The sequence below is a fragment of the Sciurus carolinensis genome, chromosome 2 (genome assembly GCF_902686445.1).
Source record: "Sciurus carolinensis chromosome 2, mSciCar1.2, whole genome shotgun sequence".
In the NCBI taxonomy this organism is placed as follows: Eukaryota; Metazoa; Chordata; class Mammalia; order Rodentia; family Sciuridae; genus Sciurus; species Sciurus carolinensis.
The window spans coordinates 52,326,410-52,347,600 of NC_062214.1; the positions used below are offsets into that span (position 1 = coordinate 52,326,410).

Consider the following 21,191-nt stretch of genomic DNA (forward strand, 5'->3'; position numbering starts at 1 on the left):
TGTAAATGAGTAGCTGAGTCAAAGGTAGATGACCCAAGACTGGTGGAGTGTTCTGAGGAAGGCAGAGTTTATGTGCATAAACAATTCTGATCATTTAGATTAACAGATTAACAGATTAACAGAATCCCTGTATCCAACCCGCAGTGGGGTAGAGGATACAGGCAGTTCTTCAAAACTCATCATTTTTATGGTGACACATTTGCTCCTCTGTTAGCGTCTGTGCCTCATAAAATAAATGGAGAAAATGAGTTTTTCAACCAATAATCCAAATGCTGTGTTGACTTACAGATGCCTTTATTTGGTTTTGATCATTTCTGTTATTTATGCATATTTACTGCAGCCCTGTATTATGACAACATGTGACTTGTGACTGATTAGAGTTGTACATGTGTGGGAACCTTCAGTTCTCAGAGCTTGTACAGATAATTGGTGGCTTCTGCAGTCAGGTGATTAGGGCTTGGGAGACCCCAGGGAGCCCACTGTCACTGCCATCCTGCTCCACTGTTAGGGAAGAAATCATTGCCCTTTTTTCCTGCTGTCCACTGCCCATCTGATTTCTCCTGTCCAGGCTTAATGGTAAATGGAGGAAGAGGTGTTGAGGAAAATATGATAAGTAGCCACTGACAGGTGATAGTCAATCAGAAATCAAGGCCTTCTATCCCCACATCTTCACAGCACAAGTCTGTAATGATACCTTTAAATAATTTTAATTCATACTTGTTCTTTTTAAAACAAATTATGAAAAAAGGTAATGAATGCTTCTAATGGTTTCCAAATGAAGGGCTTCATTGAGAAGAAACAGTCCAAGTTTCTTTCAATAGAGGCAGAAACAGGCAACCATCACCAAAAGGTCTGTTTAAATTCTAAAGGCCATGAAACTACTGTTAGGTAAACATGTAATGAGGGCTTAGCTTATGTAGCTATATCAAGTTTAGGTCGACAATAGAAGAGTATGTTTATAGTGTATGTTCATTTTATCCAGCATCACTGTCCTCAGGCCATTACATATAGTGTTCATATTAATACATCTCTATCTATACATCAGACAGGACTTGGAGGGAAAAAGTACTCTTCCAATAGATGATGAGGTTTTCAGTTCATGACATCTTGGTTTCTTGAGTTTACTGCTAGTCAGACACATTAGTGCTAAAGTTGTGCTACCATAAAATTTATTTTGCAGGGATCCTATTACTGTCTCCATGTTTGAAGAGATGCATTACTAAAAATTTTGGGGCTAAATGTTTCCTATAATAATGTGGCCAGGATTGGAACACAACTAGAAATTCAGAATCTGAACACCTCTAGGCAGGATGTAAGTCGGACATTCTATAATTAAATTCCATTCCACAACAAAGAGAAATTCACGTCATGGGTGTCTTAGTTCTGAATAATGTGGTCTTCTGGAGAATTGTAGTTAATACAGATCTTGAAAGAATGATTTATTACAGCAAAATAAGCATGATTTCAGAAATACATCTTTATTACAAGGAAAAATGCAAAAAATGGTTGCATAAATCAAGAAAATAAAACCCATTCTGCATTTAAATATTCAGAAATGTAAACTAAATCCTTTGTAAATGAAGCCAGTTTTATCCATCAGTAGAGAAGCATAACTTTCAGAAACACTTCCAGGGCCAATTGAGAGATTGTTCAGAAGGGGAAGTATTCCAAGCAACAGATCTGTCACTTTGAAGAAATGGGAACATCGCTGAGCTCTGTTCTTGGAAGAGTGCCCGTCTTGAGTATAAAGTTATGTTTAATATGCCAGTACATATTTATGCAAATGAATTTTTGCTTCAAAGTATTCACCTTAATTTATTCTGTTTACTGTTTGCTTATTATGTTTTTACAACTTAAAAAACAATTTTTGAAGCCAAATTTGGGGGGTTGCCTTTAGAATCGTTAGAATATTAGACCTAGTCATGGCACTTTAAAATGTTTTTTAAACATTTTTCGATATATAACGCCCATGCCATAAAACTCACCTAGTTACTTATTTGTGCAGTTCTGGGTAATGAACTCAGGGTCATAACACAGGCTAGGAAAGTGCTATACTACTAAGTGAGCTATAGTCTCATCCCCAAATTCACCCATTTAAAATGTATAAATTAATTATACATTTACACTCAGCATAATCACAGTGAAGCTATCACTGTGCACTGTGGTCTAACCTTATAAGATTTGTGTTACCCCCAAAAGAAACCCCATACTTAGCCAGGCCATTACCCCTCTACTTTTATCTCTGAGATTTTCTACATTCTGGATATTTCAAATAAATGGAATCTATGATATGTCACCTTTAGTGACTAGCTTCTTTCTCTTAAGCATAATGGTCATGCATGGTGGTTCATGCTTGTAATCCCAGCAACTTGGGATACTGAGGCAAGAAGATCACAAGCTCAAAGCAAGTTTCGGCTATTTAGTGAGGTTCTATTTCAAAGTAAAAAATAAAAAGGACTGGGGATGTAGCTCGGGTACAGGGTCCCTGGGTCCATCCCCAATACCAATAGGTAGGTAGGTAGATAGATAGATAGATAGATAGATAGATAGATAGATAATGCAGTGCCACTTAAGCCTAATGTTTTCAAGGATTGTTAATACTGTACTATATATCAGTATTTTATCCTTTTTTTAGCCATATTATATTCCACATTTATCCATTCAACAGTTGACAGACATTTGGGCTGTTACTACTTGATAAATAGTATGAATAATGCTGCTATAAATTTTCAGCTCTTTATATTTTTGAATCTGAATGATATTTCACAATGTTCTTACTCAAATGATTCACAAAATTTAAATCTAAATGATTTTTACCTGTTTCCAAAAATTAAGCTTGCATTTACAAGGAAGAAGTTACTCCCATTAAGAGTTATGTGTTTTCAGGCCATTTTGAAAAGGAAATTTAAAAAATATTTTGATGTTTCATTCCAGAGAAAGCCTTGAATGAAGTGACCATTACATGACTATAAACAGTTAAGTGATTTTGCTTAAAAAAAATCATTCACATAAAGCTAAGGGTAAACAAGTTCTTTTAAGTAATTTTTTACTTTCACTGTCACTAAGATACTTATTTTCTTTCTTCCCTTAATTAAAGTGTAACATACTAAAGAATTTTTTTAAGTTTGTAGTCTGATAATAACCCTAAACATTTTTATTTAAACATTTTGTTAACACTTTTCTCAGAGGACATTTGTTCCTGAACTATTAGTTCTGGATCCAATACATATGCACACGTGTGCACACTACCAAAAATGCTTGATTCTTCTGGCTCTGAGAAATCCTTATGATATGAAAACCTAAGATGGTGGCCCAGGGTAGGGAAAAAAGGCAAGTATATAGCACTTTGATTCTGCAGATCTTGATTGTGTGACTTTGTATTTATAGTATTTTGTACTTTCTATTGGCAAACACTAGATGCAGTAAGCTGCTGCAAGGCCAGAGGCCAGTCTAGTAGAACCCCACCTTCTTCTGAATACAACTAAGAAATCTTGCCTGAGCCTATAAGGATACCTTGGGAGAGCAGGAAAAAATCTCTGGCATTTCCAGTTCCTTTAAGGTTCTGAGATTTCAGAAAATATAAGACAGAGGAGATGCCATCTGACCTTGGTTAGAGAAACAATATCCTTGTAGTCCTCATTGATTGAACTCCTGGTATTCTAGGAAGCCTGTGTCCACTTTCAGAGTGTCCTGGTCCAGAAGTTGCCAAGCACTGGGGGAAAAGTTTCTCCTTCCTGGGCGCCAAAGTCATTGATGAGGTTCTGTATTTTGTTTTGTTTTAACTTTGTGTCCCAAACTGCTGACATTTCCAAAAGACTCCTGAATTCATATTTACTCTCCATGTAAAAATAGTTCATTTCACCTATAATTTGATTTTCTCTACCATGGGCATATTAATCTCAAATTGTTATTTTTTTCACTGGGCATGGGAACAGGAAATTAGCATAGACCATTTCCCTAGTGATGTAGACTATTTCAAAGTAGTGAGAAAAAAAATCTCTGAGATATTTATCTACCTACCATGAACACAGAAGTTTTTTTGTTTGCATATGTTTTCTGCTAAACAGACTCTCAGGAAATTTTTTAAAATGTTTAGATTAAATTTTACTTACACAGATGGGCAGGTCCTTTGACTGTAATTCTCACACTTCGACTTCCCAAAGGAACAGCAATCACATTTTCTTCTCCTAGGGATGAATATAAGACAAATGTAGTAAAACTTAAAAAGACCCATGAAACTGAGGAAGTCAATCAAAACTGGAGACATGTGCAAAGTGTTCTTAACTATATTTCATTTTCATCTTACAGTCAAGAAATCTTTGCAAAGCACCAATATGTGTAAGGCAGATCAATACTATTCACAATATTTTGAACTAACATTGAAGAACAGTTTAAAGTAAATTCACAGGCCACCATCTCAAATGCCTTCTTATTCCAGGCCCTATTTAAGTGCTTTGATGGGGGTCCTCAAACTATGGTCTTCAGTCTACACCTAGCCATATCCTTTCACTTACAGGGGCTTTTGCTCTACAAAGGCAGAATCGAGCAGCAATAACATAGACTATTGGGTTCACAAAGTCTGAAATATTTACAGAGAAGCTTTGTGATCCTTAGCCTAGATAATTACCTACTGAACATCCTGGTTCTTGTATGAATTTTTTTCATGCTATTATGTATTCTGATATTTTAATTTCTATGCCCATATAATAATCTATGCTCATACATGAAATTTTATCCCACTAGTCTATAACCAAGACAGAGCAGGGGGGGATCCTAATTACCCACCAAGGTCCAGCCTAATGTAAGCTGCTTTTGAAGAATTGTTTCCACCAATAACCAGGTTCAGGAACTGGTGACTCCTCCCCCAAACTTTCCCACAGACTGAACGTGCAATATGTTAACCTTGACCCATATATGCCCTTTGGGACTTGAATATAGTGTGTGTCTTTGTCATCTTTTGCAGTCAGAGCACAGAGGCACCACTCACATTAGAAGATGTCCTGTCAAGTGCAAACTCCAGTGTTAAAGCAAATATCTGATATGTGCAGAAATCCCAAGATCCTCTGCAGGCAGCTAGTGCAGCATAAGCCCAACCTTTTTGTCTGCATAAGCTTTGCTCTTCACATCCTGAGATGGCTAGTCCAGGACCCTACCCCTGCACTATCCCTTCCTGGTGTTTGAACACAAATCCAACGAAGCTGCTTTCAGTTGGTTCTTGTCTCTCCATGATATCTACCTCAAATTCAGCAAAAGAACCCTCCAATTAACTGGTAACCTTGGTAGTTGGTAACACCATAAAGAATACTTCATATTCATTATGTCTGTCCCAAATGGGCAAAATCACTCCACACTGATTGGTAATACTAACAGTACTAGAACATTATCAATGATATGACTTGTTTGGAGCAGATACTGTTTTATCCTTCACTTATGGAAAATGATTTTTTAAATACACTCTCCAGAGTGAAACTGATGAACAAAAATGTCAATAGATTTATTTATTAGTTTATATGTTTTTATTAAATACCTGTTTATTATTGAAAAATCAAACAATGCAGATAAACAAAAAGACAAACTTTCTAGTCCTACTTCTACCACTTTGATGAATATCCTTCACAAATTTTCATTTGTTTGTTTGTAATACATATGCACATAAAAGTCAAGAATGAGCTTTATTTAATGCCTATGAGAAAGGTTAAATAACCACAGGCTATGTTAAAGAACACTCTGAAACTGACAGGTAATAACATGAAGCTATATGACCTACTGTGGAAAGATTTTATACACACACACACACACACACACACACACACACATACATATTTGATGAGTTTAAAGGGCAACTTAAAAACAACGTACATGGGCAATTATTTCTTGGATATGACACCAGGAGCACAGGAGGCAAAGGAGAAAAAAGATTGTACTACATCAAAATTAAACTTTTATGCCACTATCAACAGAGTAAAAAGGCAACTGACCAAAAGGGAGAAAACATCTGCAAATCACATATTGGACAAAGAGTTAGTATCTAGACTATATAAAGAACTCTTACAACTCAACCACAAACAAATAATATTATTCAAAAATGGGTAAAAGACTTGAAAAACAGTTCTCCAGAGAATATACAAGTGGCCAATAAGCATATAAAAAGATGCTCAATAAACAAAAAGACAAATAAAATTATCCAAATCCTAATGCCCAGAGATAATTAGTGAATCACTAGATTAATGCAAATCATAAACATAATGAGATACCATTTTCCTCCTATGAGGATGGCCATTTTATTTAAAAATAAAAGTGAGGAGGTCATGAAGAAACTGGAACCTTTGTGACCTGCTGGTAGGAATGTAAAAAGGGTACAAGCACTTTGGAAGACAGTATAGCAGTTCCTAAAAATATTAAATGTGGAATTGTCATATGTCCCAGCAATTTCATTTCTGGGTATATACCCAAAAGAATGGAAAGCAGCAATTCAAACAGATGTTTGTATACTTGGGCTCACAGCAGCATTACCCACAACAGTCAACAGGTGAAAGCCACCCAAGTGTCCATCCACACATGCATGGATAATACCACATACTATGTACCTACAACTAAATGTTATTCAGCCTTGTTACAACACGGATTAACCATGAAGACACTGGGCTAAGTGAAATAAGCCAGTCACAAAATGATAAATATGGTATGATTCCACTCATATGAAGTGTCTACAAGAGTCAAGTTCAAAGAAACAAAAGTAGGATGGTGGTTACCATTCAGGGCAAAGAGTAATAAGGTGTTATTGTTTAGTGGGTGCAGGGATTCTGTTTTTCAAGATGAAAAAGTTCTGGAGATGGAAGGTGGTGATGGGTCCAATAACAATGTAAATAACTTCATGCCACTGGCTGATATATTTTAAAATGATTAAAGTGATAAGTTTTATGTATATGTTATCACAATTTAAGCCATGCACATGGTATAATCCCACTGTAGAAGTATATGTGTTTAAGTACCACATTCTCATATGTAATTTATAGCAATATATACTATATTATACTACAATATATTGCATTATATTGTTTGTGAATGCATGGGTGAGACTGTACACACATAAGTGAATAAATACAGAGTACTATGCACTTGTATGTTAGTAAATAATAGAGAAGTATTTTAATTCTTTAATCCTTTAAATGTAAGGGAGGGTTTTAACTGAAGTATTGACAATGATTACCTCTGGGGAAGGGAGTTAGAGTTGAGGAATAAGTGGGAAAAGAGGGTTTTTTGAGATTTCTATAATAAAGACATACTTGTACTTAATATATAATATAAAATGTAATTCCATTTAAATTTGAAATTTAAATATGTTAAAAAGTTAAAACCATTTTTAAAAAAAGAACAAGAGCCAGGCACAGTGGTGCACACCTGTAATTCCAGCAGCTCGGAAGGCTGAGGCAGGAGGATAATGAATTCAAACCCAGGCTCAGCAACTTAGTGAGGCCCTGAACAACTCAGCAAGACCCTATCTCTAAATAAAATATAAAAAAGGACCGTGGATCTGGTTCAGTGGTTAAGCACCCCTGAGTTCAACTCCCAGTACTTAAAAAAAAAAAAAAGAAAGAAAGAAAGAAAAGAAAAGAAAGAAAAAAGAAAAAAATAAGACACCAGGGCCCCAAAACTTTGTTATAAAAGTTTTGCAAAACTTTAAGCAAACAGGTAAATTTCAGATACTAGCAAGAGGTTATCAATGAGTAATAACAAACCACCATAACTCTAATACCCAAACAAAACACAGAAATGATGAAAATTAATATATGAGCAAATTTTAATTATGATTATAGATAGAAAACACTAAACACAAAGAAAACCACTGTCAGAACTTAAAAAGTAATTAAAAGAATTGGTCAACATAACCAAATAAAATATGTTCTAAAAATGACGACTGATTCAACATTAGGAAATGTATTCATATAATGGGTCCTACTATTCACAGGTCAAAGAAGCTAAATAATATAATTTAAGTGAATATTTAAAGGTATTTGATAAAATTCAACATAATTACTTTTTATCTTTAATTTTAGAGCTTTATAATTATACATAGTATTTAGGTTCATTTTGACAAAGTAATATATGAAAAGAATTTGATTTCAATCTCCCTACCCACCCCTTTCCCTTTCCTCCTTCCTCTCCCTGTTTTTTTCCTCTCCTCCATTGATCTTCCTTTCACTCCTTTATTTATTTATTTTTGATTGACATTTTATATATATACATATTATATATATATTCAGGTAAAATTCTTTTTTGGTATATTTATATATGTATGTAACACGCTATTGGTTTAATTCAGTCCCCATTTCTAGACCTTTTCTTTTTTCCTCCCTCCCTCTCATTCTTCTTCTCTACTGATACAAATCTTAAATCTTTATGACAGTCAATCTCCTCCCCTGCCACCTTCTTTCCCTTATTTATCCCTAACTTCCATATATGAGAGAAAACATTCAGCTCTTGATTTTCTGGGTCTAACTTATTTCACTTAGCATGATTTTCTTTGTTTCCATCCATTTATCAGCAAATTCCATTATTTCATTCTTCTCTATGGCTAAGCAGAACTCCATTTTATATATACACCACATTTTCTTGATCCATTCATCTGCTGGTGAGCATCCATAATTTAGCTATTGTGAACTACGCTGCTATCAACTGTGACTGGATAGCTATAGTATGCTGATTTTAGTTTTTTTGATAAATACCAAGGAGTGGAATAGCTAGGTCATGTGGTGGTTCTATTCCTAGTTACTTTAATTTTTTTTAATTTGTTCTCATTAGTTGCACATGATGGTAGAATACATTTATGCATTTTGATATATCATACATAAATGAAGTATAATTTCTCATTTTTCTGATTGTACATATTGTAAGATCACATTGGTCATGCAGTCATATACGTACATGAAGTAATAATTTTCTGTTTCACTCTACTATCCTTCCTACCCCCAGTCTCCACACTGCTTTCCATTGTCATTGTACTAACATGCAGTCTTCATCAGCAATGTCTGAGTGTACCTTTTCTCCACATCCCCTCCAGCATTTATTATTGTTTGTATTCTTGATCATTGCCATTCTGACTTGGGTGAGATGAAATCACAGTGTAGTTTTGATTTGCAGTTCCCCTATTGGTAGAGATGTTGAAAAATTTTTTCATATATTTTAGGCCATTTGTATTTCCTCTTTTGAGAAGTTTCTATTTAGTTCTTTGGCCCATTTATTGGGTTCGGGGCCCAAGTATTTTAATTATTTATATTATTCTAGATATCAATCCTCTGTCAAATGAGTGCCTAGCAAAGATTTTTTTTCCCATTCTGTCTTCACTCTCTTGATCATTTCCTTCAATGTGCAGAAGTTTTTCAGTTTGATGGCATCCCACTTAATGATTCTTTCATTTCTTGAGCTTCAGGGGTCTTGTTGACAAAGTCAGTGCCTGTTCCTACATGACTCTATGTTTTCTTCTAAGAGTTGCAGGATTTCTGGTCTAATTCCTAACTCTTTGATCCATTTTTTATTTGACTTTTGTGCAAAGTGAAAGATAATAGGGATCTAATTTCATTCTTCTACATATGGATATCCAGTTTTCCTAGCACCATTTGTTAAAAAGGTTGTGTTTTATCCAACATATATTTTTGGCATCTTTATCAAGAATCAAATGGCTGTAAGTGTTCTGGTTTGTCTTGGTGTCTTCTATTCTATGGTCTTCATGTCTACTTTGATGTCAGTACCATGCTGCTTTTGTTACTATAGCTCTATAGTGAGATGGGGTATTGTGATTCCTCCTGCATAGATTTTCTTGTTCAGAATCAGCATAATTACTTTTAAGAATCTTATTCAAGGCAGGGGAAAAGAAACATCCTCAATTTGATAAAGAATACCAGAAGCCATGGGCAGACTCAGTGGAGAAATATGAGAATTAGTCCCATTAAAGACAGGATCAAAACAAAGATTATAATCACCATCATTTTTTTCACACACTATTCTGGAGATCCTTGTCAACAAAATTAGAAAATAAAAAACTTATAGAAATACAACCTGGAAAGAAAACATTAAAAAATATCATTATCTGTAGGTCATGTGACTACTAAAAAATTCAAGAAGAAAAAAATTATTGTAATACAAAAAAGTCCAAGGGATATTCTGACATTAAATTTCTTTCATAATTTTAAATTAATATTAATTATAAAACAATTATATTTTAATGCTATACATCATATATTGACTATATCACTTTTTAATTATAGTAACATACAGTACTATATACATACATATGTACACAAACACAACCTTAGCTAACCCAGTGCAGTGAACACACCTTACATTCATATTGTTCCTCCAAACACCACTTCCCACTAAAAAGAACCGAAGGTTCTCAGAGAAATTGGTCAATCCAGGTTTGAATATGAAAATTAACAACATAATATGGAAACATCATGGCATAACAAAAGCAAGGAAGCTCCCAAAGCAACTGGAATCATGTCAAAAGGACTTGGAGTCTATGCTAAAAGTTCCGAACTAGGAAAAAATTGTGACAATTTGAACATGAATAAAAACAATAACTGCAATGGAGTAAATCACATGAAATATGTTTAAACCCATAAGGTCTTAATAATACTTGGAAAATAAATCATTGGTCACATTGAAGGGATGCTAGGAACCAGCTCATTGTTCTGAAACTGGTAAAGAAGAAAGAGGAAAGCACTTATCATGCTGAGGGGAAGTTTCTCTTTATAGAAGTATAGTATTCCATAAATGAAGGAAGGATGGATTAACATCAAGTAGACATTGATCTTCAGTGACTACAAAATCACAAAACAGAGAAAATCACACAATATGTGCTCCCCAATATGATGCAATAGGAAGTGTATAACACCATCTCTAAAGTCAACCTGCCCAGGGAGAAAGGGTCTGTTAAGCCATCACTGGAATGCAATATGAAAAACAGAGCAGGGAAAGTCAACTGGACAACTAAGATGTTTCTTGAACAAGTAAATTCCAAGGAGAAAATGAATTATATTCTATAGTTTAAAAAAATTAAGAGCTCTTAATGCAACATACAGATTATCTGAAGGCTAATTTAAACATGCAAACAAAAATGATCAAGGAAAGACTTCTGATAATCCTCTTCAAAAAAGCAATGAAAACACTGGCACACACAAAAACAAGAATCAACATTTTCAGAACTCTGGAAATTAATCAAAGACTTACAACAATCTGGACAGCAATTATTCAAGAAAAACACACATTAAGAACAGTGAACTTTGTGGCATATTAGTTCGCTTATTACTATCTTTTCCATTTCCCACCTCCATAGTAACCTTAAAAACAACAGCCCAGTGAAATTACAGTGAAAACCACCAGCTTGTCAGACTTGGCAGGGGTCAGAATGGATTTAGAGCGCCTCCAAAGCCCAATTCCCAATTGTCATTATTTGACCTGTGTGATTCTCTGGAAGACCTCACTGAGTTGTCTTTATTTTACCAACTTGCCCAAAGCAAATGGATTTTCCCCAGGGGCATTTGACCAAAACAATCAGAGGTAGCTGTTTAATGCTGAGGCTGCATGAGGTCATGGGTAACATGGGTAACAGCTGGAGAAAACAAGCTAACTAAAAGCTTAAAAGGAAAAACTGGGAATGAGTTGTCTATGAGCATCTTTCAAAAGCTCCAACATACTCCTGAGATTCTAGAAGGTCATATGTACATGTAGGGCTGTGTGTATAACCAAAAGAGACCTGAGAAGGCCCCAGGCTTTCACCCCCAGTTAACCTTGAAGCTCTGCACAAGGAGCAAGTGAAGACTAGGACAGAGTTTTCACCTACATGGCTGTGTGCTGAAAGTGTACCTCAACATACACACATTAAGTCCACTAAAAATAATCACAGAGCTCCAAGAAAAAAAATTTAAAAAGAAAACAGATTTCATGGCTAGAAGTGGAAAAATTCAAAATGAGCCTGAAACACCTTGTTCCTCTAGAAATCAAGACTATTAAAAATCCAATTAAATTATCTCAAAAGGAATCAGCAGTCAGCTTTAAGTAATCCCGGACACACTTTCCACATTTTGGACAATTTGAGGCCCCAAAAGAATGTTTTAAATTATAAAATTATAAAATATTGAAAAACTAAAAATACCTGAAGACCAGGAGAGAAATGAAAGAAAAAAAATAATAGGTCCTTTTAAAAACAAAAGGACATCTACAAGTAAGTGTAGAAGGAATGATAAAATTGGAAAATTGCCATTTGCAACCCACAGCATAAGTACTGTTTCAAGTAAGGATCATCAATGTATGCTAGAGGTGGCATGAAAGGTTGTTGCAAAAAACTATTTTACAGTTTGTCAAGGTTCCATTCTGCAAATGTCTTACAGGCAAGCATGGATTATACAATAGAGTGAAGGGTGGTTCTTCTCAGACAAGAAATCCAATTTAGCATTATATATAGAGGGTCAAGCTGACATCACAGGCTTCCTGGGGTAATGCCACAAATGTTCACAATCTAGTCTTTGACCATACTGTTACATTTATAGGAATTAAATGAAAGAGATCAACAAAATAAATGGTAATAGCAAAAGCAATCATACAAACCCAAAATATTGGACATTCTATAAGACAGCTGAAACAAACTTTGAAAATTCAATATAATGAAAATATAAGTGTTCTTACATAAGTGTAAAAAAGACTAAAGAGATATAAAACTAAACGCAATGAGTAAAACTTGACTGATTCGAGAGGCCAAAAAATAAATAAATAAAAACCTACAAAAGATGTTACTGGGACAATAAGAGAAATTTGCATGTAAGTTGGATATTTAGAAATTGTAACTTAGAAACTTTAATTATTATTAGGTGTGCTAATGAGATGGTATTATAAAGAATGTCCTTATTTATAGGAGAGTAATGGCAAAGTATTTAGAGGCATATTATGTTGTCTGTATCTTACTTTTAATAGATGCTGCAGCTAGCAGAATGGAAAAATAGATGATATGTAGCAGCCAAAGCAATATTAAGTAAAGGATATATGTAGCTATTTGTGTTTTTTTTTTCAAATTCTACATATGCTTGAAAGTTTTCCATATTTTGGAAGAAAAAACACATTCCAAATTCACTAAGATCTATTTGATTCCAAACTCTTTAAAAAATATTTGAAAAAAGAATCTAATAGTGAATATGAATAATTATGCACTATGTCCAAAATGGACTTCACACAAGATACACTAATGTAGTTCAAAATTAGGAACTCTATGAATGTAATTTATTATACTAATAGACCAAACCAGAAAAATCATATCACCTTGACAAGTTTCTAGCATTTAACAAAATGCAGTAGTTATTCCTGATGAAATCTCTGCACATATAATAAGTTAAAAGTTTGTAACATGATTTACAAATACCAGTATCACACTCATATGCTTAATGCTTAAACATTAGAATCACTGCTTTTTAATTGGGAAAATGATAGGATACCGATTATTATCATTTGATTTAAGATTTTTAGGAAGAATAGCCAAAGCAATCAGGCAAGAAAATATAGTCTAGGTATTACAAAGCAGAAAGAAATTAATATTCAAAAATCAGTAGCTTTCAGAAATACAAGAAAATACAATGGATAAAAATATGTCAGTTAAAATGGCAAGAAAAAGAATGGAATATTTTGGAATGAACTTTTGAAAAATGGGCATGACCTACAAAAAGAACATTTTAAATCTCTAGAGACATAAAAATGACTTGAGAAAATCAAAGGAAAGATTAATTCATTCGAAATGAAAATAAAATGTAAAATTAAATGTCAAAAATAGAAAAATCATTATTACAGGCAAAAACTATTTCCTTGATATACAAAGAGCACATACAAATCAATGAGAAAAACAAACACTACCCCAATTTTTTCTAGTGTTTTGAGCATGAAGGGATGCTGTTATTTTATTGAATGCTTTTTCTGCATCTATTGAAATAATCGTGTGATTCTTAACTTTAAGTCTGTTGATATGGTGAATGACATTTGCTGATTTCCGAATGTTGAACAAACCTTGCATCCCTGGGATAAAACCCACTTGATCGTTGTGCACTATCTTTTTAATATATATTTGTATGCGATTTGCTAAAATTTTGTTGAGAATTTTTGCATCGATGTTCATTAAGGATATTGGTCTGAAATTTTCTTTCCTAGATGTGTCTCTGTCTGGTTTAGGTATCAGGGTGATATTGGCTTCACAGAATGAGTTTGGGAGGGTTCCCTCCTCTTATATTTCATGGAATACTTTGAGGAGTATTGGAATGAGCTCTTCTTTAAAGGTTTTGTAGAACTCGGCTGAGAACCCATCTGGTCCCGGACTTTTTTTTGTTGGTAGGCTTTTGATGACCTCTTCTATTTCATTGCTTGAAATTCATTTATTTAAGTTGTGTATGTCCTCCTCGTTCAGTTTAGGTAATTCAAATGTCTCTAGAAATTTGTTGATGTCTTCGAGGTTTTCTGTTTTGTTGGAGTATAGATTTTCAAAATAGTTTCTAATTATGTTTTGTATTTCACTCGTGTCTGTTGTGATGTTTCCTTGTTCATTCCGAATTTTAGTAATTTGAGTTTTCTCCCTCTTTCTCTTTGTTAGAGTGGCTAAGGGTTTATCAATTTTGTTTATTTTTTCAAAGAACCAACTATTTATTTTGTTAATTTTTCCAATTGTTTCTTTTGTTTCAATTTCGTCGATTTCGGCTCTGATTTTAACTATTTCCTGTCTTCTACTACTATTGGTGTTGGTCTGCTCTTCTTTTTCGAGGGCTTTGAGCTGTAGTGTTAAGTCGTTTATTTGTTGATTTCTACTTCTTTTGTTGAATGCGCCCCATGAAATAAATCTTCCTCTAAGTACTGCTTTCATAGTGTCCCAGAGGTTTTGATATGATGTGTCTTTGTTCTCGTTTACTTCTAAGAATTTTTTTATTTCCCTCCTGATGTCTTCTGTTATCCATTCATCATATAATAGTGTATTATTTAATCTGCAGGTATTGGAGAAGTTTCTGTTTTTTATTCTGTCATTTATTTCTAATTTCAATCCATTATGATCTGATAAAGTACAAGGTAGTATCTCTATCTTCTTGTATTTGCTAACAGTAGCTTTGTGGCATAAAATATGGTCTATTTTAGAGAAGGATCCACAAACCAAAGAAATTAAAGGGATACAAATTGGAAAAGAAGAACTTAACTATCCCTGTTCGCTGATGACATGATTATATATTTAGAGGAACCTGGAAATTCCACCAGAAAACTTTTAGAACTCATAAGTGAATTCAGTAAAGTAGCAGGTTACAAGATCAATGCTCATAAATCCAATGCATTTTTATACATAAGTGATGAATCTTCAGAAAGAGAAATTAGGAAAACTACCCCATTCACAATAGCCTCGAAAAAAATAAAATACTTGGGAATCAATCTCACAAAAGGGGTGAAAGACCTCTACAATGAGAACTACAGAACACTAAAGAAAGAAATTCAAGAAAACCTTAGAAGATGGAAAGATCTCCCATGTTCCTGGATAGGCAGAATTAATATTGTCAAAATGGCCATACTACCAAAAGTGCTATACAGATTCAATGCAATTCCAATTAAAATCCCAATGATGTACCTTGCAGAAATAGAGCAAGCAATTATGAAATTCATCTGGAAGAATTAAAAACCTAGAATAGCTAAAGCAATCCTCAGTAGCAAGAGCAAAGCAGGGGGTATCGCAATACCAGATCTTCAACTCTACTACAAAGCAATAGTAACAAAAACGGCATGGTATTGGTACCAAAATAGAAAGGTAGATCAATGGTACAGAATAGAGGACATGGACACAAACCCAAATAAATACAATTTTCTCATACTAGACAAAGGGGCCAAAAATATGCAATGGAGAAAAGATAGCCTCTTCAACAAATGGTGCTGGGAGAATTGGAAATCCATATGCAACAGAATGAAATTAAACCCCTATCTCTCACCCTACACAAAACTCAACTCAAAATGGATCAAGGACCTCGGAATCAGACCAGAGACCCTTCATCTTATAGAAGAAAAAGTAGGTCCAAATCTTCAACATATCGGCTTAGGATCAGACTTCCTTAACAGGACTCCCATAGCACAAGAAATAAAAGCAAGAATCAACAACTGGGATAGATTCAAACTAAAAAGCTTTCTCTCAGCAAAGGAAACTATCAGCAATGTGAAGAGAGAGCCTACAGAGTGGGAGAATATCTTTGTCACTCATACTTCAGACAGAGCACTAATTTCCAGAATCTATAAAGAACTCAAAAAACTCTACACCAAGAATACAAATAATCCAATCAACAAATGGGCTAAGGAAATGAACAGACACTTCACAGAAGAAGACCTACAAGCAATCAACAGATATATGAAAAAATGTTCAACATCTCTAGTAATAAGAGAAATGCAAATCAAAACTACCCTAAGATTTCATCTCACTCCAATTAGAATGGCGATTATCAAGAACTGTAGCAACAATAGGTGTTGGTGAGGATGTGGTGAAAAATGAACACTCATACATTGCTGGTGGGGTTGCAAATTAGTGCAGCCACTCTGGAAAGCAGTATGGAGATTCCTCAGAAAGCTTGGAATGGAACCACCATTTGACCCAGTTATCCCACTCCTTGGCCTATACCCAAAGGACTTAAAATCAGCATACTACAGTGATACAGCCACATCAATGTTCATTGCTGCTCAATTCACCATAACCAGATTGTGGAACCAACCTAGATGCCCTTCAGTTGATGAATGGATAAAGAAACTGTGGCATATATATACAATGGAATATTACTCCGCAATGAAGAATGATAAAATTATGGCATTTGCAGGCAAATGGATGAAATTGGAGAATATCATGCTAAGTGAGATAAGCCAATCTCAGAAAACTAAAGGACGAATGATCTCGCTGATAAGCGGATAAGGACATATAATGGGGGGTGGGAGGGGTTAGGGTTAGGTTTGGGGTTAGGGATAAGGAGTGTGGTAAGAATGAAGGAAAGAAGGACTGTATAGAGGGAAAAGAGGGGTGGGAGGGGTGGGGGGAAGGGAAAAAATAATGAATCAAACATCATTGCCCTATGTAAACGTATGATTACACAAATGGTATGCCTTGACTCCATGTACAAATAGAGAAATAACATGTAGCCCATTTGTATACAATAATAATAAAAAAAGAAAAACAAACACATTTTAGCAAGAAAATTGGTCAAATGCTTGAAAAAGTAATTCAGACAAAAAATATACTTAAATGTCAAGAAGCTTATGAAATATGGTGGAAAAATAAGCAGTGTCTCCAGAATCTAAAAGCACATAAATAATGATATGTTTGCATGAATGTATAAAGGTGTCACAAAACTAAGAAAAAAATCTTAATGCTCATTCATATGGATCTGGTTAAATAATTTATGGTACATCCTATTATGTCACAATTAAGAAAATAAATTCAACGTCTGGGAACTGATAAGCTCAGTGGATAAAGCAAATTTTAAGAAATGTTGTATCTACTGATCAATTCTTCATACCTCTCAAAAACATACATTTTTGTAAAGGAAGGTTTGCATTATATTGTATGGGGGCTGTACATACACACATGCATAGCAAATATCTGTAATACCAGCAACTATTAATAACATTTATATCTCTATCTGCATACCCATTTATTGAAGCACAGTTTACAACAGCCAAATTATGGAATTAGCCTAGGTGTCTGTCAGTAGATAAATGGATAAAGAAAAGTCGATATACATATACAATGCAGTTTTATTCAGCCTGAAAGAAGAATAAAATCATGTCATTTTCAGGAAAATGGATGGAACTGGAGATCGCAATGTTAAGCAAAACACGCCTGACTCAGAAAGACGACTATGTCATGTTTTCCCTCATATGTAGAATCAGGCAGAGGCGTGGAAATGGCAACATGAAGGTAGCAGGGAGAATATTAGAGGAGAGGAAGGGGATGGTGGGGTGATAAGGGAGGGTGGTGGGGTGGATGTAATCTAACATGCACAAATATGCCATAATGAAACCCATTATTCTTTATAATTAAAATGCACTAGTAAAAAGTCTTTAATGCATGTTCATTTAAGTAATAATAATATTTATATCTCTAAAGAGTGGAACTGGTTAGGAGTTTGTGGATAGTAATGAGTGGCTTTTACTTTTCATTTTATATACTTCTGTATCTTTGAAATTTTTTCTAAAAGCATGTCAATTTTATAATACAAATTATTAATATATATCATATATAACCTTACTACCTAGAAGGATATATGCCAATACGATAACAGGTGTAATCTCTTGGCACTGTGACTGATTACAAGGTATGTTTATCATTTTCTCTACCTGGATATTCTGTATTTCCTACAATATACATATAGCTTATTAGTCATAATAAAAGTTATTTGGAAAATATATTTAAATCACAAAAAAATTGTTTGGAAAGTACTTATATATCATAGAACATTTTCCTGAACTGAATGAAACCACTTTGGGGAGATCAGCTGGGCCTTAGTACTCTCTTGTGAAATCTGTAGTATCTTAGAGAAATATTCCCCTGTGTGTGAATATATGACCAACCATCAATCCACTGACAATAACAAAATCAAGTAAAACCTTGCAGACCAAAATTCCTGGCATATTATTTTAGCCAAAATGGCTCAAATTTGGAGAATATGTCCTGCTTGGTAGAGGGCAAAGGATTCCCAGTTGCCCACTTGAAGAAAAATGCACAGTGTGTGGCATCCTATAAGGGGACACCTTGAAAGAACTTAATGTCCTGAAACTATAGGAACAGTCCTCTATACTATGCAGCTTTAAATATCTTCCCCTAAAGTGGAGTTTTCTTCTGTTTTTATAATCCCCCAGAAAAGTCTGAAATATCTGTCTCAGTCTCTGCGATAATTTTACAGAGTAGTGCCTCCCAGAAGTTTTATCATACATACAGATCACCTGGAAAACTTGTTAAAACAGAGATTCCTACCCCACCCAGAGAGAGCCCTATCGAGCAATTCAGGGTGGAGCACAAGGATCTGCCCAAACAGCAGGCTCCCAGGTGACGCTGACGCTGCTGGAGCATAAGCTACTCTGGAGTAACCCTGATACAGCACACAGTGAGGGAACACTCGAGGTCATATGGGGCAGAAAGGGAGGAGCATTCCACAGGCACAAATGTTTCAGTATTACTTCACTGTCCTGTAGGGCAGGGCACAGTTCTAGCTCTGATCAAATGATGTGAAAACCCTGGAGAGGCCAGGCTTTTCAGGAGGGAGGGCCAGCGGTACGCAATGCTGTGCAGATGAGGGCTGCAGTCGAGGGACTGCTGATGGGTTTTGTAAAGCTGTTTCACCTGGGCAGCTGGCACAGAAGGCTATGGCCCAAGGAATAAATGATAATGACAAAGTAGAGACAGCAAATATTTACAATTTTTCCAAAACTTGGCAGTAAAGGGTAGGTGAACGATCAGGGTAAGAGCTGGAAATGTGGTATGTTAAAAAAAGAGTTTTCTTTATAAATACAAAAAAAGAAAAAATGAGGAGAACTTTTCATATACTTTATATATAAAAATTAGATACTTTTATATATTTTTTCATATATATATATAAATATACATCCATGTATCTACATATGTATATACACACATTTTTTAAATTCTGCTTTTATTTAAGATGGGTGAGACCTGGTCATGTTTAGCCCCAATGGGAAAGAAAGAGAGGGGAGATAAAGGAGAGAAGGGGGATGATGGGTGGAGTGAGATCTCTGAGGAAGCAGAGGGGCTGGAATCCAGAACACAGATGGAGGGATTAATTAGCCTTGGAAAGGAAGGCAGACACTTATGCCTTTGTAACAGGAGGGAGCAAGGAACGCATGGGTGCAGCTGCAGGGTGAGGTCTCTTCTGGTGGTTTCTGTTTTTACTGGGAATATTTTTGTTTATAATCTTCTTTGGAGCTCACATAGAATCTGTTTTTGTAAATGGTCCATAAATACTTCAAAAGAAGGTATATCCCCTCAACATGCAGTGCTCAATACATTAACTATCAATGTAAAATAGTTATATTGCACAGATTCTATATGTAATTTTTACTGACTTAAGTGTTCATGTTTCTCATGGTAATTCTGCTTCTTTCAATTTCTTAAGTATGTTAGTCAGTTTTCTGTTGCTGTGAGAAAAATACCTGAGATATTCAACTTACAAGGAGTAAAGGTTTATTTTAGCCCATAGTTTCAGAGGTTCCAGTCCATGATTACTTGGTTCCATTGCTTCAGGTTTGTGGCAAGGCAGAACATCATGGTAAGGAGCATACGATGCAATAAAACTGCTCATCATATGGCAGTCAAGAAACAGAGAAAGAAGGGGCCAGGGTCCCAATATTCTCTTCAAAGGCATACCCCCAATGACCTCACTTCCTTTAAGTAGGCCCCATTTCTTAAAGGATCCACCACCTCTCAATAGCACCACAGGATAGTAATAAAGCTCTTAGTATATAGGCTTTTGGGAGATATTTAAGATCCAGACCATAACACTAAGGCTAGATGATTAGATAGATAGATAGATAGATAGATAGATAGATAGATAGATAGATAGATAGATAGATAGCCTGACATAAAGATGTATACCTGCACTTGTTCACAAAATTTTTGGACTGCTTTTTGATCACTGGTGGATATAAAATATGCATCTTTGTTATTTTGTGCCTAAAATGCTATTAGCTCTGATATAAATTCTGCTACCCAAGCTTTCTTTATCCTGCCTGTTAGAATGGGCCACTTATAAATTATAAAGGACTACCTGGCAAATTCTCCCTTGGTTTGGAGCTAAACCTGGAGCTGAGACCATGCTGGAGGGAAGGGACAATGATAAGTCCAGTGGGAATAGCTGCTGCATGTGCTTCAGCAAGGCTCAGTGAGACCACTCAAAACCTTCCATCCTGAGACAGAGATGATGTTGCCAAGCAAGTCTGATTCTGAAGCTGCTTTAAAATCCTATATTTTCTAGGGGTGCAGAATCCAATGGCTGAAACGTATTAGGTGAAGAGGCTTCTTCTCTGCCCCATCCTACAGTGTTGATGACAGGAGGTCACATCTGGGAATACCTAGATGTGTTGCTGGTGAAGGTGGTAATTGGTTCCTGCTGTACAATTTTATTGTTTGGAATTATTCCAAA

The 21,191-nt window shown here is 35.1% G+C and overlaps 1 protein-coding gene across 3 annotated transcripts in view; it reads right to left on the reverse strand.

The window, feature by feature from the left end:
- Positions 1-21,191, reverse strand: part of Adamtsl3 (ADAMTS like 3) — a 347,565-nt gene that overhangs the window by 162,897 nt on the left and 163,477 nt on the right. For all 3 annotated transcript variants that reach the window (XM_047534772.1, XM_047534782.1, XM_047534791.1), the window contains exon 8: positions 4,113-4,187. In XM_047534772.1, coding sequence (XP_047390728.1) covers positions 4,113-4,187 — 75 coding nt within the window. The remainder of the gene's footprint in view (positions 1-4,112; positions 4,188-21,191) is intronic.